The sequence below is a fragment of the Euwallacea similis genome, chromosome 5, assembly GCF_039881205.1.
Source record: "Euwallacea similis isolate ESF13 chromosome 5, ESF131.1, whole genome shotgun sequence".
NCBI classification, from domain to species: Eukaryota; Metazoa; Arthropoda; class Insecta; order Coleoptera; family Curculionidae; genus Euwallacea; species Euwallacea similis.
The window spans coordinates 2117799-2130203 of NC_089613.1; the positions used below are offsets into that span (position 1 = coordinate 2117799).

The 12405-nt window shown below is 33.6% G+C and overlaps 1 protein-coding gene across 2 annotated transcripts in view; it reads right to left on the reverse strand.

The window, feature by feature from the left end:
- Window positions 1-12405, reverse strand: part of vg (vestigial) — a 40997-nt gene that overhangs the window by 13486 nt on the left and 15106 nt on the right. Inside the window, exons 1-3 of one of the 2 annotated variants that reach the window (XM_066390200.1) lie at window positions 8653-8966; window positions 3302-3578; window positions 1652-1822 (exon numbers count right to left, since the gene is read on the reverse strand). In XM_066390200.1, the coding sequence (XP_066246297.1) occupies window positions 1652-1822; window positions 3302-3578; window positions 8653-8784 (580 nt within the window). In that variant the 5' untranslated portion in view covers window positions 8785-8966. Of the gene's footprint in view, window positions 1-1651; window positions 1823-3301; window positions 3579-8652; window positions 8967-12405 lie in introns of those variants that run through there. The other variant, XM_066390199.1, reaches the window with a different exon arrangement.

Genomic DNA, 12405 nt, shown 5'->3' on the forward strand with positions numbered 1-12405 from the left:
ACATGTATATTAACGGTATCTAATCATACATGTATGAAGAATAATTGGAGATATTAATATGGTGAATATTTTCCCTAGGTAGAAAATATATGATGCTTTGATAGGCCAGCAGACATGATTAATAACTCGTTGGATGTATAGAGAGATAAGTAAATGCAAGATAATTAAGAGTCACTGATGTTAAAGTTCACGTAGTGTTATGTTAAAATCTTTACAGCAAGTTTACAAACTAGTAAACGCCCCTCGATTTTCGATCGCTTGAATATTCTTATAAAACTTTGCCCATTAAGACATAATTCTTCACAATTCACGTTCTTAAAACAGTTATTCGAAAATACAAAAGAAGGTACGTACTATACATGGTAAATTGTAATACCTGTTGTATAAGAGTGTAATACCGGTATAGAAAGAGGAAATTACAAGAGATATCCAGGAGATTACAGGGGGATTCAAAGAAAAGCATTAGATTCAAAGCTTGGCATCAAATAGATGTTGGAAGATCACAAGAACAGATTTGCGAACGTATGCAACACTTTAAAAAGTGTTCATGATTTTTGCAATAAAGGTCCAGAAAACAAAAATCACACCAGTCGTTTAAAAATTTCCAAAAATCAAAAGTAAGAGAAACAAGATTTTTACAAAAGAATATTGAACACCAAACCGTATTCCGAAACAAAATGAAGTTTTTTCCCATAAATCTAAAAGTATATATTTGATCCAAATTTCATAAAAAAGGCCATATGATTTATAGGAATAAAAATTAAAAAATATAATATTTTTATTATAAATCTGCAGAAAATCTACTTAAAAACAAATGATGGGTTAGAAATAATTATTTACCTAATAAGGGTGGAAAGAGACACTACCACCCGCTGATCGCAGTTGACCCAACGACGCGAAGCGAAGTTCGGTCAAAAATCGAGGGCGGTTAAGATACTTTTGTACGTATTCGGTATAATATTTTTTACAAGTGCGTGTATGTTCATTTTATTGTCTTTGATATATTCAATTAAATATGGGCGTGCGATAAAACCTTCAGACGCACACCTATGATAAAGAGTTCTGCTTCATGTATATCAAGATCACCAATCCTTTCAACAAATTTTACAGCGAGATGCATTGATTTGCGTGCGTAAAACTTTTTACCGCACGCTTATATGAAAAATGCTTTAAAATAAAAACTTTGACCAATCCTAACACCTTTTCAAATGACTCACTTTCTAAGGGCAGGTCCACAAAAAATAATGATCTACACAGAAGAAGAAACACTCAGCAAACGACCTCGGTCCCACAAAGTTGTGTGATGGTACCCGATAGACATCTCCGTCTCCGTAGAGCAACTGCATGTATTATATTTTTTAAATCTGATATATTTATGTGGGTAATTAGTGGTCGTGAACTGACATAAATAAGTGGTGATTTATTTGGGATAACGTTGTAATACGTCCCCATGGCTGTGTTTTCGTTTAAAGCTGGACTTGACTAATGGCCGATCGTATATCAGAGTGTTTGTGCATGCAAAATTTTTGGCGCCATATAGAGCTCATTTGTATTGTGTCTTTTATGAATATAAGTCGCCTCTCAAAGATCGGTCTCATTATTTATAGTTTGGTCGAGAATTTACTGCTAAATTGGGGGTGTGCGTGCTTACCTTTCGTATGACTGGATGTTTTATCTAAGGCCCTATTAAAGTGTTCATCCACCACGGACGCCGCGTCTCCTTGATAGTGCGTGAAGACCACGCAATTAGCTGAGACGTACTGCGCCCTCGAACTTCCGGCTTCCTGAGAGTCATCGTCTTCTTCGACACCAGGTTGTCGATCTGAAAAAGAAGAGTCCACATAATAATTTTAATGCTTCTCAAAAAAAAATAAAAGAGAAAACTTATCCGAACAATAAATGAAACTTACGAAATTCTGGAATTCAGTGATAATAATTCAGATTTCAGAATAAGCAGAAATTCTATTATCTCCTATTTGAATCCAAGCAATGCAACAGATTTTTTATCATTAATAGTAGGGGAAGCAAGAAAATGGATTGTGGAATCTTAGTGCATATTTAAATAGCATATATTGAAATTGGTAGAATTTAGAAACTAGTCAATTTTTAAATGTAGAGGGTAAAACTAAGAAAAGTGGGCGACCACATCTCGAAAATCGTTAACTGAAAAAGGTTGAAACAGGGAACATACAGTAAATCGACTATGGGGAAATAGTTTAAAATATTTTCCAGTTTCCAAAATGACAGCTAGTGGGAATAAGAAACTAAAAACTTAATTCTCAAAATAAACATTTTTGAAAGACCGTTTGGATGTTTCAATCTGTTTCGATAATCTACACATAGACGCAAAGATAATCTTTTTTGCATTTTCTATAGCCGTTTCTTCAGAATAGTTTAAGTTAGAGCAAAGTAGCTATCATATTCCTACCTTAACCTTTTCAAAGCTAAATATTTAGTTTTTGACAGGTGTCAACAGTGTCACAACTTTCCAAGATACAATCGGCCATCTCTCTAAGTTGCTCACTCTGTACATAAAATTGACTTAACCGTGTGAATAATGCAACTGCCACGAGATATAAGAAGTAATTCCCAATGGATTGCAATATTACCTTAAAAAAGGTTGTATCCGTTATTTTACAACGGAAAAAATTAACACAACTAAAGCGGTAAAAACAAAATGAAACCGAGCAACGTTTCTTATTCAAGATATTCTGATGTTCCCTCATTAAAACCAGACAAGTGTGGAGAATTATGGAATGCACAGGAACACAAGCGTATTAATTAACCGACGTGTACTACAACAAAGCTATGTATGTATGAGATCCCAATAAAAAAAATTGATTACTGGTTATGGCGGAGCCTAATTTAACCACCATCGAAGGTTCACAAAATGGCGCCTCAGATGAGATATCCGTTAATTAGTTCAGACGAAATACAAGGAGTTATGTGAAAAAAAAATTAGGAAAATTAATTACTGAAAGAAGAATCAGTACAACTTTAAACAAGTAAAGTGTTTATATAGAATGAAAGCGATTTTTGATTTTAGCGAAAATTTAAAGGTTTTATTTTAATAATCTCTTAAAACACAAAAATTCAGAAACAGACATTTTGAAATGAATATTAACCTAACGTAAAAAATATGTATCACATCACAGAGAGAAGTCGGAGTTAGAAAAAATTATTAAAACTTTTCTGTTATAAAAATTTGTATGATGTATTTGATTGACTTTTCTATTTTTGTTCTTTTTGATTTAGACTGCGGATAGACGATGAGCACATTTATTCGTCAATCCTTACTTACCGTCGGTGCTGCTCCTCCCGTGCAAACTGCACTCCTCTTCTTTTCCGGGCCTGAGCGGACTCGTCGGGGAGCCCCCTCCAGTGGAACTGACTGACCCGCCACTGGAATGAGCGGACCCCTGCAGGTAAAGGGGATGGTGGTGGGCGGCGAGAGGGTGCGCGTCCCCCAGGACGCTCCCGGCGCCAACGGACGCCGCCGTCGCGGCGCTTGACGCTGCGCTGCTTGCCGCCGCCTGCGACGACAGGGTGTGTGCGTCCTGCAGTCGTTGCACATTGAACTGAAACAAAATGGGGGAAAAGTTAGATCTTTTTTCTTTTGGGGATGGAATTCGAAAGAATGTTTACAAAAAATAATAAAAAATTGGTTTCTCCAGTCCTCTCAATTTTGGCTAGTGTTTGTCGGGTTATTGCAAATACAGCGATTAATAGTAGCTGATTAACACTTAAGTTCCCGTTATTGAACACCTGCTATATCAATCAAAATATCATTGACTGGAGTGGATTTGTTCACGGCGATATTTCCGTTTTTAAGCCAACTTTTTATAAACACTGAAATTGTTTTATCACTTTTAATGACAATTAGTTCACATGGCTTTTAAAGCTTTAAAAGTCCTCATAAAGTTATAAGGAACAGAATGGCTTGTCTTTTATAGCTTTGAAATGTGCTCACTTGCTTAAATTTAACGTTCCCTAAATTACTTACGGTTTCCGAGATCTTTGTACTGATTTATGAATTTGTCAAATTTTTTTAGGCTTTTTACTCATTTTATGCGTGACTTGAAAATATCGTTTGAAACCTAAATTCCATCTAATAATGCAGTCAAAAATTTTCAGGGAAAGCTAATACTCCTGAAATGTTTGAAGCTTTAAATCGTCATGAAGCTGTAAAGGATTTGGAAGAAATAATACTGATTGTAGCTCAAGAATGAAAAGAATTCAATATTAGCAATTATAGAATGACCTTCTCTTAAAATGGAACTATGAGACTCCTTTTTGATCTAGGTATTTATCAAATTAAATATATCGAATCAACAAGGTAACTAGTTAGACACAATAAAGGACGGCTGGTCAAGATATTCATACATTTTCAAGAAATCTATCGGAATGTGACATAACTGTTCCTAATAAATTTAGAATATTTATCGCATACTCCACTTCAGATAATTCAAGAATTTGAAAATCATCAGATTTTTGCGTTTACGTGCTATTAAGATTTTTTATTCTATTGTTTAAATTGATAATGTTAAATTTTTCATTAGACCAATCTTCTTTTCATAAAAATCAAGTACAGTTTTGCGAAAATGAATTTCTCGCCTTTTTCTTGAATTTCAATGACTATTGAAATATTCCATGTTTAGAACGAAAAATTAGCACCATTAAGAACTGGGAAACTTTAGGAAATGCAAGAAATTTGAGGAAGATCATACGAGAAATGTTGGAAAAACTTTTGTGTTTCTAAAGGAACTATAATAAGCTGAGACGTATGAAGAAATCGCTGGAAATAAGAGATATTGCTGAGTTGTTTATAATACATTTATAAATTTCCTGCATAAAATTAGGAAACAGCTTAATTCGATTTAGAGGATAGGCAATTCGAGCTATGTTGCATATATCTTTATTAATAATTGGAAAAGAGATCATAGAAATATCTTCTATTGCTCTTGTGACGTAAGAAGAAGAGAACATTGATATCGACCCAGGAATTTCTTATATTTAATATCAAGATAAGATACAGGGACATTCCTTGGAATTATCAGCATATTTGCGACAATTAAAAGAAAGATAAAACCTCGGGTAAAACTATAATGTGTGAATATTTTCGAGAGATTGTTTAACATTTTATATTTTTCTCGTAAGTAATACAAAAACCGTTTTTCAATTGGTGCTCGACGTCAGTTTAACGATACTGGATAGAAAATTAAAATTTCATTAAACGTTTATTATGTGCTTCAAATTTTAAATTAGTTCAGGTCGCCTGAAATGGCTAATAAAAATCACTTTTAATTCAAAAATGCATTTCATTATTTTATCGAGCACTTCTTGCTTGATCTTCTCTTCATACGAAAAAAATATCAGGTAAATTATTATTTCGAACTTTTTGAGACACAAGAAATTTTATTTAAACACAAATGCAACAATTACACTTTCTGCAGTGTTGCCAAGTTAGGCAATTTTTTCTTCAATCTGATTGTTCTCTAGATTTAGGGAAATCTCGAACTGACAATCTGACCTTCCTAACAATATTAAAAGTAATATGATTCGTCCTATATTCTTATTTTAAATGCATTTATTTGATATTAACTAAGGAAAGTAGTTGTGGATTTAAATATTCAAAACAAGCATTCATTTTTTTCTGTGAGGTTAACAATATTGTGTCACGAAATCTGTAGATTTCAATATACCGTGTGTCCCCGGATAGGTGAACCGACTCTTGTAAAAGATACAAAATTTTCGATTTAAATTTTAATTTTTTGAGGTTCAGTCCTGCTTAATTAAAGATTAATTTCTAACATAATTTAATCTTTAGAAAATCAAGTATTTTATGTCTTGGAAATTTTCCTACATTACATATAACATCATTTTCGTCGGAGATGACGTGAAAATAATGTTATGATATTATGATGGATGACGAAAAAATTCCCACTTCTTCTAAATTATTACTTGAAATTACTATTTAGGGTAAAAGTAAAACTTAATTTCAGCATTTTAAAAAATTGTTTCTAAGGTACAAAACCAATTTTATTTACCTTAAGGTAAAATATCTCATTTTTATGACACACAAGTCAATTATTGTTTTATGAAATACGGAAAATATACACATGTATTTATATTCGAAATCAGTATTTAAATATCTACGAAACGGTAAAAAATATATAATTCGGACAGCTTCAACTGAGAATTCTGGGGAAGATTCTACGTCCAAAATTACAAAATAAAATCTAATAAACATGGTCCGTAATGGAAATGCAGGATATTAAATCTTAAAAATTGTTATGTAAAAAACATTGGCGCTTAATTCTTAACTTAAATTTATAGCAAATATTTTTCTCATTCTTGAATGTAAAACCTGGTCTCGAATTCTACGTCTATGAGCAGAAATCCTGTTCATACATTCTAAAACAACGTATTTTAGAAAGGAAATTCCTAATCTAATAGGGAAAAGAAGGAAAATTATTAAGGCCCCTGCACACAAATAACTCCTAAAATCGTGTAAAGGGTGATCAATAAAGCCTTAAGGGGACTTTAAAATATCAGAGGTGTATCTTGGATAAATTGAACCGTTTTGAATTATCAGTCAGATGGTTGATTGTAAATAGGAAATGGCTTAATCAATGACCTGTGTTACGGTTCACAACCTGCTGTCAGATGGTATTTCCTAATCAATTTCATACATGATTTTTCTAATTTTGCTATACCATGAAGAAATCATGTAAATCCTGTTGTGTGAAATTACAATAACTATTGTTGTTACTGGTCGCATTTATTAATTAAGTTGCGAGAAGAAGCTACCTGCTTTAATTATGTAACTAGTTGCGAAATGAAGCCTGTTTAGTCACCTGTTTAGATTATGAAAACTGTCACTTTAGTTGTCAAAATAAAAAAAAGCGTTTTCGATTTAAAACGATTTCGGTTAACCGACAATTGACAGAATGTTTATTATATAAATTCATTTTATGCGAGAAATATTTAAGGTTGGAACTTTTGGCGCGGACGCAGAAGTAGATAAAATAAATGTGAAATAACTAACAAAAAAGTAGTTTAAAATTTCCAATTTAAGTAGTTTTCTTGTTATTGCCTGAACCGCTCAAAACGTACTAAATCTAATTTTTTTATATTAACAAACACTACTTGTGACATCTTTGTTTTAAATCAAATGCAGGTGGTCCTAATTTTGATTCAAATTAGTTATGATTCGTCCTGGTTCTATGTAAATTGAAACTGCTTTAATATAGGAAAAATTGTTATTTTACTCGTTTTACTTTCTCGTACTAGTGCGAGAAGGAGGATCGCGTGCAAGTCTCTACTCAAAGTAGTTATTGCCTTAATTTTTCTGATTTAACGATTAATTTTAATTATATTATCTCTATTAGTTATCACGCTAATTAAGGATTCTGTTCCATAATGTAGCACTGGGAAAGTTAGCTACTGATGAGAGCGTTGTGAAAAGTAACAATATTCATGTCAAAATTGTTGTTTTTTAGATGTTTCTATTTTGCTCATCAGTCGTTGCGTGTATTTTTGAAGTTCCCTTTTCCATTAAGTTCAATGGTATTTTCTGCCTAACACATTATTTTTATTGAAAAGAAATTATTCGTTAACCTAAAAACTATTAGAGATAGTGTCTATTCAAATAATAATATATAGGGTGTCTCAATTGAAAAAAGTATAATTTGTGTCATACATCAAACTGCTGAATTGTTTTTCTGTTAAAATCCTGTGAAAGGCTACATCTACGTACAAACAAAGTATCTAAAGACACAATATGCTTGTGAAAAAATTATTGTCTCTAACTCTTGAAGAATGCATCTTTCCCGGACTTGTTAGAAAACTAACAACTGTTGCAACAATCATTTCCATTGTTTCCGCATAGGTGTTCATGCTTACTTGCATTTTACCAATAGGTACTATTCTTAGTAGTAATGTCCCAAGTACATTTAACTTCTGATAATTTGATTCGCCTAGAACTTTCTTCGAATAGGGAACGAATAATAATCCCATGAAGCTTATGTACCCTAAAAGGGTTTGTAACTATTTAGACCGGTGCACATTCCTTGTACAAAAGCGCCTTGTTAACATGTTAACAACTCTTCTGTGCCGTGTGCCGCCATCAGCTTCGTGGTATGACTTGCTGACCGAGGCAAACGACTACAATTCATCAAAATTGTTGACGTCTTAATAGGTACTATTTGACATTATATCTTGGCTTATTTTTTCAGCTGAATAGCCCGAACCTTTTAAACGAATTAAACGGGTATTACATGACCAAATGCAGTGTCAAGATAAAATAAATTAATATTAATCTTGGCTCGTTTCGTCTTTTATCATATGGCTTTCCGACAAAGCACCATATTTATGTGCACTCGAGGAACCGACAGCCAAGGCTTCTTTTTAATTTGTTAAAATACCTGTTGCACTTGCACTGCAGAAGATTATTTATGCCGTTGTAAACCTTTTGATAACTCTTGCTAAATGGGTTCTGTTAGGGTAGGGTACCCGATTCTTCCCGGATGAAATATCGCACGATAAATCCACCGACAGGTGAATAATGGCCGCATTTTTTGCTACAGTTTCGCGGCTACTTGTTCGGCATATTTCTCCCGTATTCACTGAATTCATAACTCTGATGCTCACCTGCCTCCTACAAATCGTGGACTCCAACAACTCCAAAGTAATGTCACTTTCACTCATATTCGCATAGTTATAGTCATCCAAAGATGCATATTTGGACATTTTCACCGAGAAAATTGAGTTCCTGAGGCACATGCATCAGACACTTTCAAACAACTTGTAAACTGATAAACATCCTCATAACCCAATAGAATTCTTTACCTACCTCAAAGTAGGTAGTAGGTACTGAACATTCCAAAACCGAGTTTTTGCAGATAAGATTGATACATCTAGTTAAAAAAATTGTTTTTATACTTATCCTGATCAGTATTCGTATAGTTCCTAAATAAATACAAACTTGGAAATTTAAAATTAGAAATGATTGGAATGTGAAGTGGGTACTTGAAACGTTACTATTTGCTGTAATTCTTTCGGTTTGTGCGGTTCGCACAATTCGATGGAATGGATAATAATTTGGTTTTCAGTTATTATCCTATACAGGGTGTTCCACATAAGCGGGATTAGTGCGATGTGAAGTTGTGTATAAAATAGTGCGTAGTATATTTTTAAATTGTAGTAAAAATATACAAGGTAGCTCGAAACATTTAGACAGATAGACATTTCGAAACTTGTTGGTATAATAATTTATAAAGTGCAAAGAGATGAAAATGTTGAGAGTGCTTAAGTGGAACATCCTGTTACACTTAAGCTTTTTGTGATAGTATGTAACTAAGTAATTTCAGTTTATTAGATGAAAATCTAAAGAGAAAGGAATGTTATCATTGTAGCATGCACATTGCAAAAACTTTCCCATATGTGAACTTTTTACACTCTGGATCTTTCCTCCTTATGAACCAAAGGAATCAAAACCATTAAATGGATAAAATGTGCGATTAGAGAATGTGAAGAACTGCCTATGTGGTTAGAAATTAACATTAAAGACATTTTTCATGCAAAATTGAATATTGGACTGGTGTTCGATGGGATCCGCTTTCACTCCCAACTCTGTCCTGAAATTTTACGGCCCAGTTTTAAAGTTTTACATTCATTCCAGACTTCCAGTTAAATTTAATCGAAGATGTTTTCGTATTAGCAACAACTGAAGATTTTTTAAATCATAATTATTAATATTTGATTTTCAACTCATGAAATTCGTGACTTATGCTTCTTACCATTGAACGCAACATGTTTTACTATTAATTAAACGGTTACTAAATACAACTATCTATCTATAAAAATTAATAAAAAATGCACAAATACATGGTTTTCATTTATGAAACTTAAGTTACACCCAAGAGACTATTATAATAACTGTAAAAATAATACGCATTTCGTAAACTTCTGTTTCTTCTTATAAGCACAAAACATAGTACTTATTATATTGGCAAAATGCGTAATTGGACTGTGACATTTTTCTCCGATTTACAAAAAAGTTACCTTTTAATGGCAGAAAGCAGGCTACAAAATATCACTTTTAATACCTAGGCTCTAAATAAAATCTTTTACTACCTAGGCATTCAAAGTATGTTGCAGCCTCTAGTGCATCATTAGTCACTTTTTTACTCCTTTAGTTTTTTATTTTTTTATTATACGGAAAGAAGTGGATCACTCAGTACTAATTACAGAAATCATATGTTTTACTAGGAGAAAACGCAATTTTTCTGCTGAAGGGATATTGATAGGTAAGCTAAGAAATAGCTAGTTTTTCGTCTTGTGAAACAAATAAATATTCTTTTATTACACATCATGACGTTTTGAGTGAATGAAGTGAAGGATGCCCTTTTCGCAGAGAGCAATTACCGTTTTCAACGAGGCTTCGAAGCAAAAGCTCAAGCAATAAATTTGCTTTGGAGTGAGTCACGAATAAAACACATGATTTTTCCCCCGTATTTATTCTATATAGATTATATATATATAGAATAGATTAAAATCAGTTTTCGTTGGATTTGCGTATTTTTCTGCTAAAATATATTTTTTGACTTTCCTACCGCTTATCTATTAAATTTGCAGTAATTTTATTGAGACTTAAATCAACATCTTGTAATTTTTAACTCCAAAAAAGGCATTTGATTGAGGCGAGTATTCATCAGCACTCGCTACCATTCGCAACTGTTTCTCAAAAGTTTGAGGCACAGTTGTGAAATTTCACTCAATCTAAGGTTTAACTCCACGGCCAGTTATACAGGTTCACGTAGAAGACATCTGAAGAATCACCAATCCGAAATAATTATTTTTGAGTTTAAATCAATATGTTAGATCTTCACTGCAAGCTTGACTTATAAAATTGACCATAAATGAATGTGGAATGATTGAACTTGTAGTTAAAGGTATCTACTAGAAACTTACGTAATCAGTCCTCAAGATACCGCTTTTACGTTTTCTGCACTAAATTCTCAGAAATTGGAATAGCTGAAAAATATTAAATCTGCATTCATATTTCAACAATTCATACATATACTAGATAGATGTAGATGTAACTTTGAATTTCATTAGCGTGGAGTCCTCTCCGATAATGTTTTATCAATTCTTTGCCTGCTCTCTTCTTGCCTTATTGGGTAACTTCGATTAGACGGTTATCCAGGCTGTCTTATATTAATAGTTTCTGAAATGCAAGTCATATTGGATAAAATTAGACTAAAGCTAAATCTGAGGTGGTGGAACCATGATAACGTATGTATAAGCTTCTTAACACTTTCTGAGAAAAGAGATAGAAATTCTTCGAAATTTCCCATATTTTCAAAAATTGCCGATAAGTGAAAGTCAGAAATGAATGAAAATTAATTCCTGCATTTTCTGGAAATATTTTGGTCCCATGTGCGATATGGAAGAACCCATTATAGGTGACCCACATTATCCCATTTCGATCAGCGGTGTTGTCGGAAAGGGGCGGTGTTGTCAAAGCATTCCACGGCGCCGGAGCCTGTCCGCTTCCCGGACTTCTAATTTCGACAACTGCCTCGTTTTTGTTCCCAGTCTATTCATCAAGACACAGATGGCCCGGTCGAATGTTGAAAAACAATCGATTGTCCGGCATAAACCATTATTTGCTGCCGGACGGTCATCGCAGGAATTTTTGACCGCGTCGGTCTTGCTTTCCCACATTTGTTCGCAACAGGTAAGTCCCCAGGAAACCGTCTCAATCCCCGTGGGAAACGGTCTGTGGGCAGGATTGTCCCCAACTAAATCTGATCTACAATTTTTTTTATTTATATGTTAAATTCTTTCATTGATTTATTGCCATTTGATCTCAACTTGCTGTGAGTTTTTGCCTAAGCATTCCTTCATGTCGGCCTGACTTATTCATTTTACCCCTTTCTCGACATTGTCAAGTGTTGCAACTTCTCATACGCTTCGATTTCGGAAATATGCAAATTTAAACTATAAATTCCCATATAGACCACAAGAATACCATTGAGATTGGCATTCTTGATGTTCACATTAAAGAACGATTGTCCAATCTAAACTCGTTTCTTCGGAACCGAAGGGGTCTGCATCAGCCGTTTCGCAGCTACCAATGGCCGCAACTGCAATGCTGTTACACCTGCTTAATTTATTTAATACTTAATATTGAATACAGCACACATACTTCTTTCGAACATGGCTTCGAGGAACTGTATCAACCGCGACAGAACTACACAACGTATGGTCGCTTTTCCTGGTAAGGTTTCTTTTGTCTCTCTTACGATATTTGCTTTTTCTCTTGAGGACTGTAATGACAGGTTTTATAACATAAGATATGTGGATTTATACTATAAGGGAGTAAATTGACACTTTTGC